Raw genomic sequence first — 19604 nt, 5'->3', positions numbered from 1 at the left:
AGAGAGAAAGAAAAGTAAGCTGGGTAGCTTCTCAGCCATCTGCCAATAGCGTCCCTTGTATGAAATCAACTGGGCAAACCAACTGAGGAAGCATGAACCAGAAATTAAAAGACCCATTGTCCTCAGAAATCCGCGAACCAGCAAAAAATCCGCGATATATATTTAAATATGCTTACATATAAAATCCGCGATAGAGTGAAGCCGCGAAAGGCGAAGCGCGATATAGCGAGGGATCACTGTACTATAAACTGCGTTTCGTGTTTCGGCTGTCGATTTCTTGTGTTCTGTAGTGGAGAGCCGTATTCTGGCAAGTGAACAGAAAGCTCTAAGATCTTTACGGAATGACAACAGCATTATTATTACACCAGCTGACAAAATGAAATCCAATGATGCTAACTGCCCGGAATTTTATGGACTCCCAAAAATACACAAAACACCACTAAAATACAGACCAGTGGTTAGCCTAATAGGCGGACCATCATACAACTTGTCAAAAAGACTTTTCCAAGTACTTAAACATTTAACGGACGACTCGGAATTAATCCGTCAACAGCGCGGAGTCGGCATTACAGCGCTTGAATGACGTATCCATCGCCGAGGACGAGATCATGGTCTCGTTTGATGTTATATCGCTATACACCATGATCCCGATCCAACTGGCCACAGAAACACTATTAATGAAACTGGATAGTGACCCCACCATAGAGCCAGGAACCAAACTGTCCATCAAAGACATAATGCACCTAATATCACTTTGTCAAAAAACACACTTTCATTTCAACGGCAAGTATTACACACAGAAAGAAGGCATGCCAATGGGATCACCGTTATCTGGACTCCTAGCTGAACTGGTAATGCAACGATTTGAAAACATAGCTTTATCCCAGATTACACCCAAAATTTGGATACACTATGTAGACGACACATTCGTCATATTAAGAAAGAACCAGCTGAATGAATTCTACAATCATATTAACACAGTATTCCCTGCAATCCAGTTCACAATGGACAAAGAAGTTAATCGACACATCAACTTCCTGGACATTTAAATCAAAAGAAATAGTGACGCCACCCTGACCACAAGTGTTTACTGTAAACAATGCTACGCAGACAAGATCCTACATTACGCCAGCAACCACCCGGTATCTCATAAACGGAGCTGCGTGAAAACCCTATTTAAACGAGTCCACACACATTGTAATACCAAGGAAACAAAAATTAATGAGAGACGCTATCTGTTTCAACTTTTCACTTCGAACGGATACTCAAAATCATTCATTAATCGGAGTCTACACAGCAGACGCCAAAGGAATCAGCATACAAGCGACGTAAATCAGAACCCCCACCCCACCTGGCATTCACTCCCGTATCACCATAATGTGTCAGAAGGCACGGCACGCAACCTGACCAAGTGGGGCATCAAAATAGCACATAAACCCACGAACAATCTGCGCATGGTCCTGTTTAATGCTAAAAACAAGAAATCGACAGCCGAAACACGAAACGCAGTTTATAGTATTCCATGCAATTCTTGCTAAGCTGTATACATAGGACAAACGTCAAAAAAAAATCTCAACACGTGTACAGGAACATCGCAACGCCGTCAGAAGAAAGGACGCACTATCCTTGATATATGCACATACTAAATCGACAGGACACACATTCAACTGGGACAACGTAAAAGTAAAATTTAAGGCCAGTACAAAAAGTGCCAGAGAGTTGGCCGAGTCTTGGCTATCAGATGAAAACGCCATCAACAGACACTTGGACATAAACCCAGCATATGCCAACTTAAGAAGGACTTATACACAATAATTAAACTATACAACCCCCCCCCCCCCTTGATCATACTGACTTAGTCACCGCCACCCAGCCACCCATTCCCCCCCCATACTGAATGTGTTGCTATATATTGCCTTTGATTCTTGTAAGTCTAAACATTATCCTCTGATGAAGACCCCTGATAGGGGTTGAAAGCTCAGGAATAAAACTATTTTATGATACGTGATTCATTTTTTCTCCCTTCGTGGATCTCCAACTGCAAATATATATATATATATATATATATATTCAGTATATATATATATATATATATATATATATATATATATATATATATATATATATATATATATATATATATATATATATATATTTGTAATAAATATACTTGTAATAGATTGTAAAAACCTTCATACATTTCTCCCCTTTGGGACTTCTTAAAGTCCCACAACTTTCAGCAATCAGGGCACCACTGAAACATGGTTGCTCCACCCTCAAAAACAATCCAATCACCCATTTTTTCCTCCCAATGCCATAGAGACCAAGCCCCCCAAAACCACCCCCCCCCCCACCCCCCGTTTGAACTATAATGGAGTAAAAGATCTCTGGCTTCTATCCATCTACTGAATCTGTCATGTGAAAATGAAGACTCGACACACCTAAAAAGGTTTGGGGCAGCCACCTGTATAATATTTCGGGCTGTTAAAGGGTTTTGAATAGCACAGAGATGTTCACAATACTGAGTCCAAAACAGAACTGGTGAGGGTTTGCAAAGATGGCGGCTTTAAGGGATCAAACCGGAAGTGATGTTGCACGCAAACTTGTGTTTATGTGAATATTTCTGGGGAAGGGGGTCCTAGTTTTCATTAAATTCTTAAAGGGGTTTGATACTCATAAAAGGTGAAGAATCACTACTCTATATTGACATAATATATTGACCTGGTGGCATGTATCGTGGACTATCTTACAGACAGACGTCAGTATGTGCGTCTCGGTAACTGCAGATCTGACATTGTGGTCAGCAGCACAGGAGCGCCGCAGGGGACTGTACTTTCTCCGGTCCTGTTCAGCCTATATACATCAGACTTCTAATACAACTCAGAGTCCTGCCACGTGCAAAAGATTGCTGACGACACTGCTATCATGGGCTGCATCAGGAGTGGGCAGAAGGAGGAGTATAGGAGCCTAATCAAGGACTTTGTTAAAGGGTGCGACTCAAACCACCTACACCTGAACACCAGCAAAACCAAGGAGCTGGTGGTGGATTTTAGGAGGCCAAGACCCCTCATGGACCCCGTGATCATCAGAGGTGACTGTGTGCAGAGGGTGCAGACCTATAAATACCTGGGAGTGCAGCTGGATGATAAACTGGACTGGACTGCCAATACTGATGCTCTGTGCAAGGGAGGACAGAGCCGACTATACTTCCATAGAAGACTTGTGTCCTTCAACATCTGCAATAAGATGCTGCAGATGTTCTATCAGACGGTTGTGGCGAGTGCCCTCTTCTATGTGGTGGTGTACTGGTGAGGCAGCATAAAGAAGAGGGACAGCTCACGCCTGGACAAACTGGTGAGGAAGGCAGGCTCTATTGTAGGCATGGAGCTGGACAGTCTGACATCTGTGGCAGAGCGACGGGCGCTGAGCAGACTCCTGTCAATCATGGAGAATCCACTGCATCCACTGAACAGGATCATCTCCAGACAGAAGAGCAGCTTCAGTGACAGACTGAGGAGATCGTTCCTCCCCCACACTATGCGACTCTTCAATTCCACCGGGGGGGGGGGGCGTTAACATTATATAAAGTTATTGTCTGTTATACCTGCATTGTTATCACTCTTTAATGTAATATTGTCTTTATCAGTATGCTGCTGCTGGAGTATGTGAATTTCCCCTTGGGATTAATAAAGTATATATCTATCTATCTATCTATCTATTGGAAGCACTTCTGGGTCAAACAGAAGTTCCACAATGTAGGGATCATGTATCTCTGCAGCACCCCATGGTGGTCCCATGAAACCCAACAAGACTACCCTATCAGACTCCAGTTCCCAGCATGACTTGTGGGTGTCCAATAAGGTAGCATCTCCCAGGGATGCTGCCACCTAGCATATTGGTGGAGCATGTATTCCTGATATGTTGTTTCCCTCTGTTCTTGCATTATACTGGTCTCCCTGCTGGGTATTGTTCCTTATCACCTCCCAGCCGCGACACCCATCTATGTGTGCTGTCCTTTACATCATACAGATGGCATTACATGGCTTAGGGACAACAGGTCAGCCATTTTATGCTGAAAAGCACCCTTAACCAAATATCCTATAAAGGAACAGGGATCTCATGATTTCTGTGTGATGGTTTCTGCAATGTAGGCTCTGATTCAGCACACAACTCCAAAAAGGATGTTTCTAGAAAATTTAAATCAGTCTATAAGCTAGTCATCATCATGAGCCAAAGAATCATCACAATTTTTAAAAGCTGTCTCCTTGTATAGTCTGCCAATAATGATATCCTCCAAAAGAACTAACACTGAATAGCCAGTTACGTTTAGAACTAAAATGTAACTGCGAAAAGACCAAATTTAAAAAGTGGGTTTTTAGGATTTTTTTTTTTAAATGATCCACAGTTTTGACCCTTCTGTGTCTCTATCGGTAATGTATTTCAGCTTTTGGAACAGCTACAACAAATGGCCGCCTAATGGTTTCTTTTATACTTGGCTCTTGGAACAATAAGCAGACCACCATCAGAAGATCTAAGGTTATAAGTGAAATGTTGGGGTAACAAACACTCCAAAATATTGGAAAAGGGCAGATTATTTCAAGCTTAGATAGATAGATAGATAGATAGATAGATAGATAGATAGATAGATAGATAGATAGATAGATAGATAGATAGATAGATAGATAGATAGATACTTTATTAATTATTTAGTAGTATGTTAAAGTCAATTCTATTGTAATGACACCATTACTGTTGAGATTTGCTCAGATTTTGTTTTTTCTGGCTAACTCACAACAATTAATTGATGTATTTTGTACGTAGACCAGTTACAACAATCTACCTGACTTAAGAAAAGAAATATGAAAGAAATACTTAGCATCTTGCAGTGTTATAACTTGATAAGATTTTTTTACTACTGCCATCATGGGGCTTTATCTCTAAAATGTTTGTCCCTATTTGAAGTTTCCCCCTGGCTCCATCCATTTTTGACTAAATTAAGCAGTCAAAGGAAAGGTGGAGCAAGAGTCAAAAAATGGGAGTCAATAAGGAGTGTGGATAAAACCAAATCAAAATCCAAAAATTAAAGTAAAGAAACAGGATTATTTCTAGAGCCAAAGTTCAATAATTATAGTATTTTACCCAAATCTCAGATACAATAAAGCTGTTGAGGTGACCTTTAAATCCTTCACACACAATCCCTCAATGCTGTAATCCTTGAAGCCACACCCCTAGCAACCACAACCAGTCACATGATGATGAAACAGACAAAATGGCAGCACCCATCATCAAAACAATGGTGTCTGAAACAACATCAAATAAAATTTAAGTTTTAAACCAGTGCTCAAAACAAGAAAATAACTACAGTATTGATTTTTCTGAGTATTAAACACCCAAGAAGTGACACTGAAATGATTTTTATATCACATGGAAAACCAGAAAAAATCTTAATACAATTTCATTCATGACAGGAGAAAAGGTAGCTCTAACAATCCAGCCAATGTTGAAATGGTTACGTTTACAACACTAATAGTATGCCTTTTGTAAATGTGACTACACTGGTGACTTGTCTCAAAAACGTTTTAAAACATTATCTTTCTTTTTCTTCTCCACAGCTTTGAGTTCAACAAGACATGTTTTCATACTGGAAATCAGTAATATTGGGGAAAGAAGGTAGGCCTAAATATTAATGATGATAGCTTTATGCTGTGTAGAACACCAAAAACTGTTATGTGTTGAACAACTTTAAAAATTTATTATGTTTCATACAATTTTTTTCCTGGGAATCTCCTGTGTTGTTTTAGGCAGTTTTGAATACCAGAGATTATTTCTGGGGACTGTTCCAGAAAGAAAGATTAGATAATCCTGGATCTCAGAATGAAGTCCAATTTGCTATAGTGTGATTTCGCACCAGCAGATTCCAGATAACCAGATTTCAGTTGTCTCATGCAATAGGTTGATCCTAAATAATGCACATTCAAGGTTTTATTGACAAGCCCTTATAAATCAAGCACTGAACAGCCGCTCAACCACAGACTAAATGTCTGACAAACAGAAGGAGCAAAGTTTATGCCGGCACAGAAGGAGGTGCTGGCGGAAGTGCATGAAGATTATCGGTGTATCCTCCAAAAGAGAAGCAACACAGCAGTAGCAACCACTAAAGAAAGGGAGCTGATGTGATGGAATATCACTTAGTGAATGCGTAAAACAGTTAACAGTTAAATTTGTGAAAACTTTATTTGGTGAAGTATTCATTCATTAATTTTCCACAGCTTATTCAAAGCCAGGTCACGGGGGCAACAGTCTTTATGGCCCATGTGTCCCTTTCTCCTGCCATTCCTGCAAAATCATGCTGTGGGACCCCAAACCGTAAATAGGCAATTTTGGAGATATAATATTCCCAGTCAGCCTTTGGTCTTTCCCAGGGTCTCCACACAGTTGGTTGTGCCCAAAACGACTCCACAGGGAGGCATCCGTATCAGATGTCCGAACCACATCAATTGACTCTTCTCGATATGGATGGTCAGCAGCTCTACTCCAAGTCTCTCCCAGATGGTTGCAGTTCTTGCCCTATTACTAAGGGTGAGCCCTATGGAGTAAGATCACATGTCAATTACGCTTGCACTTCTGAAAGTTATGCTTGCTTCTAAAGAATATGCTTGTGCTTCTGAAAGTTACACTTGATTCTGAAAATTATGATTACAATTCTCAAGCATTAACAAACTGTCAAAAATACATCATTGGACACACAAGGCATTCTCTGTCGAAGAAGAAACAATTGATTTTTGTTACTACGCATATGCCACAAAGGTGGAAAGATGGAGTTAGCCCATATATACGGGCTAAAGTTTTGGTCATCGGTTCAATTGCCGCCTCAGTGTTGTGTGTTTGTAATTTAACTGGAGGTCTCAGGGACCAGAGTTTTCCCTAGCAGCATTTAGTGAACGTCTATGGGCAATCAGCCCAGGTTGTGACACTAATCCAGCATGGGGGTGCACCATTGGACCCTCTATTTACTTCTACTAGCGTAAAGCCCAAAGAGATATGGGCAGAACATGACCATTTCATGTGAATCTGAAGTTATGTGCTTCCAGCCAGTTTCTTATTCACACAACTTGTGCAAAGCAGTTACTTAAAAATAAAAAATAAATCAGTTTTCCACATTTTCTACCTGATCAGATACAAATGAGTTACATCAAGTTGGACCAACTTAATTTTCAAAGTTTTGCAACAAGACAGGAGCCTTTGTTAAATGGCAGTTCAGTTTTGCCCAGCTCAATGAGAAACTTGGTATGCTGTCATATCTAATGCGTGAGATGTACTCTGATGTTTAATGGGCACAGTAAAGCCTTAGGTGATGTTAGGCAGCCCTCATTTTCTTTGTGACAAGACAGATGCCTTTGTTATATCTGAGTTGGGTCAAACTGACAAGCAAAGTTGGCACATTCCCATATATAGTGAATGGAATTAGATATTTAATGGGCACTGCAGAGGATTAAATGGCATTGGCCTACACTAGTTTTGAGAACAGAAAGATGCCTTTGTTAAAAGCAGCTGAACTTTGGGTACACGGGTCAAATGGACCGGCAAATCTGTCATATTCTCATATATCTAATAGACAGGTTTCAACGTGATGTTTGACTGGCATTATACAGGGTTGTATGCCGTTATCCCACTCTAATTTTCAGAGAAAAGTGAATTCCTTTGTTAAAGTGCAGTTGAGTTTTGCTGTCTCAATGCAGTTACATGGGTCAGACTAACTGGCAAACTTGGCAATGAAGGAAATTAATTGTGATGTTTAATGGGTACTGTAAAAGGTTAAATTGCATTGGACTACCCTAGCTGACACAGTTTTGAGAAAATGCAGAAGGCTTTGTTAAGTTTCACTTGAGTTTTGCACAGACCATTGTGAGTACCTGGCTCAAACTGACTGGCAAATTTGTCACATTCCCATTTTTAATGACTAGAAATAATTTTAATGTTTAACAGGTACAGTAGAGGGTTGTGCAACATTTTGCCACTCTTATTTTCATAATTTTGTGACAAGATTTCCTTTATGCTGCAGCTGAGATTTGCCTGGGCTAATGTGAGTTCATTGGTCAAATTGGCCGGCAAACTTGGCATATCCAATGAATAGGTTTCACTGTGATGCTCATTTACCATTACAAAGGTTAAATGGTCCTGGACCACCCTAATTTTAATAACTCTGTCCCAAGATGGATGCCTTTGTAAAATTTCAGTTTAGTTTTTCTTGGGCCAACATACAGTAGTTACATGGGTCATACTGACAGGCAAAGTTGGCACATTTTAATCTGATGAATGAAATTTATGTGATCTTTAATTGGCACAGACAAAAGAAAAGAAAAAGTGCTTTATGCTTCCTGGGATAATTAACTAATTCCCCTTTTTCAATTTTAAACACTTCATTATGTCACCTCTTAAACTTCTTTTGTTTAAACTGAAAAGGCTCAGTTCTTTTAAACTTTCCTCATAATTCACCCCCTGTAGTCCTGGAGACTAAAACTGCACCCAGGACTCCAGATGAGGCCTCACCAGTGTGTTATAAAGCCTGAGCAGAACCTCCTGTGACTTGTACTTCACACATCAAGGCGCTATATAACCTGACAGTCTGTTAGCTTTCTTAATGGCTTCTGAACACTGTCTGGATGTTGACATTCTCATAAGGTGCACTTTCAAGTTTCAGACTTCTCGTTGTAGTATATTACTTTCAAACAGGTACTTTTCTAATTTATTTCTTTTTATAGTTTCCATAATTTTGCATGGTACAAAAGTAAGACTTATTGTTCTGTAACGACCAAATCCATTTTCTTTTCCTTTTTGAAGACTGGAGTCACATTTGCAACTTTCCAGTCCTCAGGTACTTCTCCTTTTCCAAGTGACTGTTCAACAAAGATAATTAAATAAATAATGCATTTTATTATACATGCTCAAATATTCCTAATAAGAGTTTACAGGTGACATGTTTAATTTCTCTTAATGTAATTGGAAAAATCCTATCAGATTTTATTTGTTTTCAACATATTGATGACTTGAAGCACATCTTTGGGTCGATAGCGAGATGACCGCAACTGCTGAAGCCTCTTTGGCTGAGCAAGCCTTGGGTGAGCTGGAGAGACTGCGAAGGAGTTGTGTTTGGCTGGTGTTGCCCCAAAGACTGCTGCAGGTTATTCTCGTGTTTTAGCCTGGTTTTAAACATTTGGATTTTTTTTACCTGATTTTATGGATTATTTATTTATTTATGGACATTTTGGAGCAATGCACTTTCTCTATGGACACTGTTTTGATTTTGTTTTGGGTTATTGTTTTTAATAAAAGCACTTGCACCTTTTGCACTATCCCCTTGCTCAGTTTGATTTGCCCCCATCAGACCAGCTCATCCGGTTACATTACTGATGGTGTTGGGTTGCAGAAGCTCCCAAAAGGGAAGTGGGAGTATGGAACATGACCTGTACCGTCACACCTTCTCATTTTCAACAATTTCTCCACTTCTGTCCTTGAGGTTTCTTAAATTCTCTTTTATCATCTTTTTACCGGAGTACTACTAAAAAAAATGCTTATTTTGTTTTGCTTTACTAGCATTTTTTATTTTCTGGTTTCTCTTTTGACCTTTCAAATTCTTTTTGTTATGTCTTGCTGTAGTGTCTAAGTTAGAATGATCTGGCTTTTTGTAATTTTCTTCTACAGTGATCTTTTCAATTTTAATGTTTTTAAATAATGCACTTATTTATCCCCTTTGGTTGATTTTGTCATTTTGTTTTATTAGTTTTAGAGTTATACTTATTTTGAGACTGAATAAGAACGTCTCTAAAGTTACACAGTCTAACATTTATAGTTGCTGAGTTTTTACTTTTATTAGTAAATTCAGTATTTTGTCTTCTGCAGATTGTTTCCTGGGATTTTGGGCATAAGTGGCAGCGATCTGCTCCTTATCCCATTTTTTCTTTAACCATGAATCCAAATGGGACCACTTGTCCCAGTTAAAACTGCCTTCTTGTGGGCACTGTAACCCTTTTACACAGTTATTTACTGTCAGTTTAATCCATTGTTTTGACATTTTATTGCTATGCTACCATAATTATATTCCATAAACTACGCCGGTGATCTCTTTAATGAAGCATTTCTCATATCTCATAATAATGCTGTGAAAAAGATGATAAAAACCAGAACTTACTATTGTGGTATTAGAGGTTCACCAGCATTACAAGGAGATCTCATGGAAAAACAAAGGTTTCCCTTATCAGCTGGATGTTTCCACAGCAGATAGGCCACCTGTGACAGGAGCACCTGGACAAACTGTATGCCACTCCTGACACCAAACTGTAGGGGTAAAGAACCAAAGTCAATATAAAGTAGGTCAATATAACAACTTTATTGGAGAAGAACAATCAGAGTGATCAAATTCTAATTCATTAATCAAAAGTAAAGCTTTCATGTATAACTTGAATCACAAGCAAAAAATCCACCTCCCTAAATCAAAGTGCAATGTGCTAAACACATCATCTCATCACAGTTCAAATAAAATAAGGAACCATCAAACCCAGCATTGACAAATGTGATCCAGCTGATTTTGCTGGTATATTCTCACTCAGTATACTTACTGGTTAGTTGTATTTATTTTTGCTGGGACAGTGGTGCAAGCATTTCTTTAGCCGTAAACAATCAGAAGAACAACTTTTGGCTAATTCAGTAGGAATTGGATTAAGTCGATGGGTAGGCTGTTAGGCTGAAGAAGGTGACCTTTAGGGAAATGCTCTTTGTGGGCTCTTCTGACTTAATTGAAAGCACCAAGAGGCTGAAAGGACTATTGGAAAAGTGGTTGCAGAAGCAGAACTTCAAGGCTGGGTTTTGGAGCGGCCAAAGAGAAAACTAGTAGGTTGGCCTCAAGGCTGTTCTGACAAACTGCTCTGAAGAGGATAGGATTTCCAAACACTAAATGTAAGAAAGTTCAGAGTTGTCTATTGAGAGACTATCAGAACCTTTGCTGCTATTGATGCTACAAGTAATCAGAATAGCATCATTTGGACAAAAAGAGGAGATAAGTCTAAGAGAAGAAGATGTGTGGCAAGTGAGGAATGCTTTTTGGTAGAATAGAGAACAGAAAACTAGAAACTAAACCTGAATGTGAGCCCTGGACGACACTACTAGAACAAATGTGTAAAACCACAAGTGCAATGGGGTGTGTAAATGATGGAAGTCTACCTTGGTCAGCCCCAAAGCAGGATGTCTGTGATGAATAAGGTGAATAGGTCACACTGCCAAAGCGAGGTTATTTTTAGAGGTATGTAAGCTTCTTCACAGAGGACCATACTGTATATGGTGCTGCCAAAGGCTTTATAGTAGAAGAAATTGGGCAGGAAAAATTCAAAAAGCATGAAAAAGAGAAAAAGATAATGAAACATCACATGTCTTGAGAACAGAACTTAGCTGTACATAAGAAAAGAAAGGAGGAATAGAAATTATGCAAATTAGACTTTTTAAGCATGAAAATTCCATGCCATGTACCACTGAAAATCCGGTCAAATGTTGCAATTCCACAATTTGAGTACCTCATGGCATATTACAAAATGTTTTGTTCCATGGTTTATAATGTGTGCGGAGGTAATTGTACCTTATTTTTGTAAATTATCTTGTGTTTCCCATGGACTAGAAGTATCTCATATAACATCAACAAGACACATGATATGTAACAAGATATAGTATGTTAACCATAGACATTTACAGCTCCATTCTCCTTTATTGAGTGTTGTGGGGCCTTTTATTGGTTTATTGGTGACTGTTTTACTCTCTCTCATTCACCAGGTGGTCATTTCTAAAGTTGTCATTTATTGATCCTGGTCGAAGAGAACACACAGGCTTGACAATTCTTAAAATGTCACTCTTATGTGTTATTTCACAGTACAAAGAGAAGAGATCAATCAACCACCACCTCTCTTGGATACACCATGGAGAGAGTTGAAGTTCACTAAAGAGTAAGTCTGTTGAGTGTTTGTGTTCAACACCATGGGATGTGGAGACTAGAAGGGAAGGAAATCATTTGTAATTAGTCAAGAAAAGAACACTGAACATGCGGCTGCTACATCTCTCAAGTGATGCCAAGTGCTTACACTCCAAAGTTTCGGAAGAATTTACTTAGTTTTGCACACTGGTGTCTAGGAATAGCCTTTTCCATATGGTGTCTCTACATATTAACTACTATCTAAGAAATTTCTGCTGTGAGACCCTGATTCATCTTGATGCCATTTGATGTCATTTTAAATCTTGCCATTTTCATCTTATTCTTTTGAAACTCCACACAAAAAAGAATTTAATTCCTGATCCACCCCTTGAATTCAGAACTTCTATATCTTTCTTTACACATCATATTTTCAAAGCATAAGTTCACACAGTGCTTCACCAGCACATTAAGCAAGAAACTTTCACTATCCCCAAATCTGAGGCTGTCCTGAAGGTTCAGTAAGGGCTACAAACAGAAGGGTACACAACTCAAGTGGGGGACTTCTGTGTTTCTCTGAAGATTCACAGGAGACTCAGGAGTTCACTACTGCCCTGGATTTAATAGGTAAGATACAAAAAATGACAAGGTGTCCTTAGGCATTGTTACAATGGTGACAGCCCACCTGTGGTATGAGACATTTGTAGGAGGGCAAGAAAATGGACTCAGCTGTACTTTATTTCATGAATGAGACGACATACAGAGAGGAAGTTAAAGATCTCAGTAAAATTTGCAAACATAACAATCTCCCCCTTCACATCAGCTAACAGCTCATACTACTTGCTGTTTCTGAACACATGACAGGGAAATCACGTGATGCTTTATACAGTGTGATGCTAACACGTAAGCTCAGGTATTTAGGTTTGGATTTTGTCATAAAAAACCTTGTTTTAGTGGTACTTAGGGGTAATCAACTTGTGACAGTGAAAACCTGTTCTTGTATCTTGTTGTTTGCTAGTTTTGTTTTTTTGACAATCAATCCCCCAACAATGACCACCCTAATTTTACATCTCCATTTTCTCACAAAAACACACACAAGACAGGACTTCTTTTTGTGTGACTTTACCAAAATGGAGAATGAAGAACAGCTTACAGTATAAATGTTCTGTGCTCTCATTTGTTCAGAAACAAGAGAATGAAACAGAAATCTTGGAAAAGAGAATGAAGGCAGAGCCGAGGGCAGCTTCTTGCCATGGTTTTCCCAATGTCTCCTTCTTCAGTCCACACATGCCACAGAGGCTTTTCTTGATGTCATATTATCATGTTAAGTCTTTTCCGGTTTCTGTCTCTCCCATATTGTGTTCTTGGCTATTGCTCATCAGTTTCCTCACTACTTGTCACACAGTTTGCTCACACTATAGATTTTGTGCCAATAATTTTAAACATGCTACAAAAAGTCACAGTATCTGTGAACCATTTATAATTACTGAGCGTTGATTTGTCTGCAGCCTCAGGATTTCGATGCCAATCTCAATTTGTCTGTGACTGGGAAACTGAGGGCTAAGGTCATGAGGTGTGAACCTGACTAATGAGTAAAATTATCTGTTCCTTCTCTAGGAACAAATTTGTAAGAAGAAAGTTGTCTCCAAACATCCTAATTCACAGATTATAACCACTCTTTTCAATTCCTATTTCAAAAAGTAAAACCTGCAGTGGAAGATTAAAACATCCATCCCTCCATTGTCACTATATCCTAACTACAGGGTCACGGGGGTCTGCTGGAGCCAATCCCGGCCAGCACAGGGCGCAAGGCAGGAACAAATCCCTGGGCAGGGTGCCAGCCCACTGCAAAGATTAAAAACAAAATTGAAAGCAGAAAAAATTCCATCTTAAAGGTTTTCTGTCATTGTCATGTCTCGCATAAAAGAGCTAGTGCTGCCCTTCTTATCGTAAGATGAGAATAGGTGATGTGCTCAGTGCTCTGCTCATGCCAACTGATACCTTTGTAAAATGGAAAAAATAAAAGTATTTCATTACAATAGAAAAGTCAAATGCTGTACACGTAACAAGTTTTATTCATAGTACTGTTTCTCATCTGTTATGAGCAGAGTAAGGACTGAACTCTTCGAGGACATCAAGAAATACACAACAAAGACTGATGACGTGGAACAGCCCAGAATCCTGCTTATTGGGCAGATTAAAGCTGGAAAAAGCAGCTTCTTCAACTCTGTTAATTCCGTCTTCAAAGGATATCCAGTATTCCAGGCCACAGTACGTGAAACAGGAGGAAGTATGACTAAACATGTAAGTGGAGGTGTTTGGTGTTGGAGGGTGAGGGGCAATGCAAACCTTAATGCCAAAATAAAAAAAAAAAACTCTCAGTTTATTTATATGATTCTTTGTCACCAAAAGCTTGTGGACACCTGACTATCATACTTAAATGAACTTGCCAGTCAGATAATTATATAGTGCTTTTCACATCTATCTGTCTATCTATTATATAGTGCCATTCACATCTCTCTCTATGTAATATTTATGTAAGTTTTGTCTGTTTTGATACAGATGATTCTGCAAAATGTTTTTCAAAGGGAGAATTTGACATTTCACAAGTTTGTGTAGCTGTCTATTTGAGATAGCTTAACAAAAATGAAGCTTTTCTGAAATTTCAATGAACAATTAAGTGCGCTAAATTTCAAGAAAATTGGTCCACTGGAAGCTGAGTTGTTTACTTCAGACAGACAGATTGACAGAGAGACAGAAAGGCATGGCAATTGCAGTAGGTGCTTTACTGTATATGGCACATCGTATGGCCACATGTGATGCTGCATTTACTTCACATCTCTCTGCTAAGATCTCCCTATACACATTTTATCATTCAAGATGTGCCTTATTTATTTTTAAATTCATCTTCGTCTTCTTCAGCAAACATTATAGTCCATGGGGACTCCTGTCTAATCTCGTCTGTCAACCTGTCCATCACCATTACAAATAAGAAAGGGCTCAGAGCCGATCCCTGATGTAATCTCACCTCTGTCACTCCTACCGCAGACCTCACCACGGTCACACTTCCCTCGTACATATCCTGTACCACTCTTATGTACTTCTGTGCCACTCCCAACTTCCTCATACAATACCACAGCTACTCTCAGGTACCCTGTCATATGCTTTCTCCAGGTCCACAAAGACGCAATGCAACTCCTTCCGGCCTTCTCTAAACTTCTCCATCAACACCCTCAGAGCAAACATCACATCTGTGGTGCTCTTTCTTGACATGAAACCTTAACTGAGCTTTGTGGAAGAAAATTATGAATACAGACACCACCAAACCCCAACCACTGGAATGCTCCGATTTAAGCAATAAAACACAGGAAGGAGAAAGCGTCAATCGTTATTCTTTATCTAAATCTCCGAAGAGGCAAAAAGCATCATATCAATGTTTTTGCAAAGTGTCCTCTGCGCTCTATTTATCCAATCCATTGATTAGGTGACTATTCTTTAAAAGGAATTCATTACAAATTCAGAAAACTTTTAGCATGATTGGTTACACCTAGTTGCTAACAGGACATGGCAGATGTTGATACCTTAGATGACCACAACTTGATTGATAATCTTGTTTGTTTAGGATGTACATGACTTTTTGAATGTATATTTTTCATTTTTATTTTGAGGAGCTGTATGAATTTCAAGTAAAAGAGAAAAGAACAATGGCCTATATAAATATTATATATATATATATATATATATATATATATATATATATATATATATATATATATATATATATTATAATCCAGCTGGGTACAAAACAGGAAACAGTATTATAAAAGAAAGGTTATGCCATAAATATAGCACTTCTCTTAAGGGGTTATATAAAGGACAAGAAATACATTTTATCATAGTGAATAATAAAATATTATAAAAAAATATTATAAAATAATAATATAATATTATAAAAATAATAATAAAATATTATAAAAAAAAAAAAAACCCTCCTCGAACCGCCACCTTATCGTGGTGGAGGGGTTTGCGTGTCCCAGTGATCCTAGGAGCTCTGTTGTCCGGGGCTTTATGCTCCTGGTAGGGCCACCCAAGGCAACCTGGTCCTAGGTGAGGGATGAGACAAAGTGCGGTTCAACACAACCTTCTATGATGAACAAAAAATTTGGATGCCGTTTTCCCTCGCCCGGACGCAGGTCACCGGGGCCCCCCTCTGGAGCCAGGCCTGGAGGTGGGGCTCGATGGCAAGCGCCTGGTGGCCGGGCTTGCACTCATGGGGCTCGGCCGGGCACAGCCCAAAGAGGCAACGTGGGTCCCCCTTCCCACGGGCTCACCACCTATGGGAGGGGCCAATGAGGTCGGGTGCAGTGTGAGTTGGGTGGTGGCCGAAGGCGGGAACCTTGGCGGTCTGATCCTCGGCTACAGAAGCTGGCTCTTGGGACGTGGAATGTCACCTCTCTGAAGGGGAAGGAGCCTGAGCTAGTGCGCAAAGTTGAGAGGTTCCGGCTAGGTATAGTCGGGCTCACCTTGACGCACAGCTTGGACTCTGGAACCAATCTCCTTGAGAGGGGCTGGACTCTCTACCACTCTGGAGTTGCCCCCGGTGAGAGGCGCCGAGCGGGTGTGGGCATACTTATTGCCCCCGACTTGGAGCCTGCACATTGGGGTTTACCCCGGTTGACGAGAGGGTAGCCTCCCTCCGCCTTCGGGTGGGGGGACGGGTCCTAACTGTTGTTTATGCGTATGCACTGAACAGCAGATTGGAGTACCCACCCTTTTTGGAGTCCCTGGAGGGGGTGCTGGGAGACTTCAATGCTCACGTGGGCAATGACAGTGAGACCTGGAAGGGCGTGATTGGGAGGAATGGCCCCCCCCGATCTGAACCCGAGCGGTGTTTTGTTATTGGACTTCTGTGCTCATCACGGATTGTCCATAACGAACACCATGTTCAAGCATAGGGGTGTTCATATGTGCACTTGGCACCAGGACACCCTAGGCCTCAGTTCGATGATCGACTTTGTGGTCGTGTCGTCGGACTTGCGGCCACATGTCTTGGACACTCGGGTGAAGAGAGGGGCGGAGCTGTCAACTGATCACCACCTGGTGGTGAGTTGGCTCCGATGGTGGGGGAGGATGCCGGTCAGGCCTGGTAGGCCCAAACGTGTTGTGAGGGTCTGCTGGGAACATCTGGCAGAGCCCTCTGTCAGAAGTAGCTTCAACTCCCACCTCCGGCAGAACTTCGACCACATCCCGAGGGAGGTGGGGGACATTGAGTCCGAATGGGCCATGTTCCGTGCCTCTATTGTTGAGGAGGCTGACCAGAGCTGTGGCCGTAAGGTGGTCGGTGCCTGTCGTGGCGACAATCCCCGAACCCGTTGGTGGACACCGGCAGTGAGGGATGCTGTCAAGCTGAAGAAGGAGTCCTACAGGACCCTTTTGTCCTGTAGGACTCTGGAGGCAGCTAATAGGTACCGGCAGGCCATGTGGAATGCGGCTTCGGTGGTTGCTGAGGCAAAAACTCGGGCATGGGAGGAGTTTGGGGAGGCCATGGAGAACGACTTTCGGACGGCTTCGAGGAGATTCTGGTCCACCGTCCGGCGTCTCAGGAGGGGGAAGCAGTGCAGTGTCAACACTGTATATGGTGGGGATGGTGCGCTGCTGACCTCGACTCGGGACGTTGTGGGTCGGTGGGGGGAGTACTTCGAAGACCTCCTCAATCCCACTAACATGCCTTCCAATGAGGAAGCAGAGCCTGGGGACTCGGAGGTGGGCTCCCCCATCTCTGGGACTGAGGTCACCGAGGTGGTCAAAAAACTCCTTGGTGGCAGGGCCCCGTGGGTGGATGATACGCCTGGAGTTCCTCAAGACTCAGGATGTTGAAGGACTGTATTGGTTGACACGTCTCAGCAACATCGCATGGACATCAGGAACAGTGCCTCTGGATTGGCAGACTGGGGTGGTGGTCCCCCTCTTTAAGAAGGGGGACCGGAGGGTGTGTTCCATCTACAGAGGGATCACACTCCTCAGCCTCCCTGGAAAAGTCTATTCGGGGGTTCTGGAGAGGAGGGTCCATCGGATAGTCGAACCTCGGATTCAGGAGGAACAGTGTGGATTTCGTCCTGGTCGCGGAACAGTGGACCTGCTCTACACCATTAGCAGGGTCCTGGAGGGTGCATGGTAGTTTGCCCAACCAGTCTACATGTGTTTTGTGGACTTGGAAAAGGTGTTCGACTGTGTCCCTTGGGGAATCCTGTGGGGGGTACTCCGGGAGTATGGGGTACCGGACCCCCTGATAAGGGCTGTTCGGTCCCTGTACAACCGGTGTCAGAGCTTGGTCCGCATTGCCGGCAGTAAGTCGAACCCGTTTCCAGTGAGAGTTGGACTCCGCCAGGGCTGCCTTTTGTCACCGATTCTGTTCATAACTTTTATGGACAGAATTTCTAGGCGCAGCCAGGGTGTTGAGGGGGTCCGGTTTGGTGGACTCAGGATTGGGTCACTGCTTTTTGCAGATGATGTTGTCCTGTTTGCTTCATCAGGCCATGATCTTCAGCTCTCTCTGGATCGGTTCGCAACTGAGTGTGAAGCGGCTGGGATGAGAATCAGCACCTTTAAATCCGAGACCATGGTCCTCAGCTGGAAAAGGGTGGACTGCCCTCTCAGGGTTGGTAGCGAGATCCTGCCCCAAGTGGAGGAGTTCAAGTATCTCGGGGTCTTGTTCACGAGTGAGGGAAGAATGGAGCGTGAGATCGACAAGCGGATCGGTGCGGCATCCGCAGTGATGCGGACTCTGCATCGGTCTGTCGTGGTGAAAAAGGAGCTGAGCCGCAAGGCAAAGCTCTCAATTTACCAGTCGATCTATGTTCCTACCCTCACCTATGGTCATGAACTATGGGTAGTGACCAAAAGAACGAGATCACGAATACAAGCGGCTGAAATGAGTTTCCTCCGCAGGGTGTCTGGGCTCTCCCTTAAAGATAGGGTGAGAAGCTCAGTCATCCAGGAGGGGCTCAGAGTAGAGCCGCTGCTCCTCCGCATCGAGAGGAGTCAGATGAGGTGGCTCGGGCATCTGATCAGAATGCCTCCTGGACGCCTCCCTGGTGAGGTGTTCTGGGTACGTACAACCGGGAGGAGGCCCCGAGGAAGACCCAGGACACGCTGGAGGGACTATGTCTCCTGGCTGGCCTGGAAATGCCTCGGGATTCTCCTGGAAGAGCTAGAAGAAGTGGCCGGGGAGAGGGAAGTCTGGGCATCTCTGCTCAAGCTGCTGCCCCCGACCTCGGATAAGCGGAAGAGGATGGATGGATGGATGGAATAATAAAATAACAGCATCAGCTTTAAAGCTTAAGTTCAGAAGGATATGAGACTCAGACACATGCCAGGTGCACATTGGACCAGGGTTCAAATTCAACTCTTACAACTTCCACTTCTCTTTCCCATAACTTCATGCTGTGGCTCATCAGTTTTATCCCCTGTAGTTACTGCAGTCCTGCACATCCCCCTTATTCTTAAATATCAGCACCAGTACACTTTTTCTCCACTCCTCAGGCATCCTCTCACTTTCCAAGATTCCATTAAACAATCTGGTTAAAAACTCCACTGCCATCTCTTCTAAACACCTCCATGCTTCCACAGGTATGTCATCTGGACCAACGGCCTT

General features: G+C 41.9%; 2 protein-coding genes across 2 annotated transcripts in view; one reads left to right on the top strand and one right to left on the bottom strand.

Moving 5' to 3' along the window:
• Nucleotides 1-19604, bottom strand: part of LOC127529379 (uncharacterized) — a 773396-nt gene that overhangs the window by 413670 nt on the left and 340122 nt on the right. The window lies entirely within an intron of this gene.
• The window catches only part of LOC114658707 (interferon-induced protein 44-like), a 55538-nt gene that overhangs the window by 9157 nt on the left and 26777 nt on the right, over nucleotides 1-19604 (top strand). The window contains exons 2-4 of the mRNA XM_028810744.2: nucleotides 5613-5670; nucleotides 11915-11987; nucleotides 14059-14254. Coding sequence (XP_028666577.1) covers nucleotides 5631-5670; nucleotides 11915-11987; nucleotides 14059-14254 — 309 coding nt within the window. The 5' untranslated portion in view covers nucleotides 5613-5630. The remainder of the gene's footprint in view (nucleotides 1-5612; nucleotides 5671-11914; nucleotides 11988-14058; nucleotides 14255-19604) is intronic.

This window comes from Erpetoichthys calabaricus, chromosome 10 (assembly GCF_900747795.2).
Source record: "Erpetoichthys calabaricus chromosome 10, fErpCal1.3, whole genome shotgun sequence".
In the NCBI taxonomy this organism is placed as follows: Eukaryota; Metazoa; Chordata; class Cladistia; order Polypteriformes; family Polypteridae; genus Erpetoichthys; species Erpetoichthys calabaricus.
This window is presented reverse-complemented; position numbering and strand designations above follow the sequence as displayed.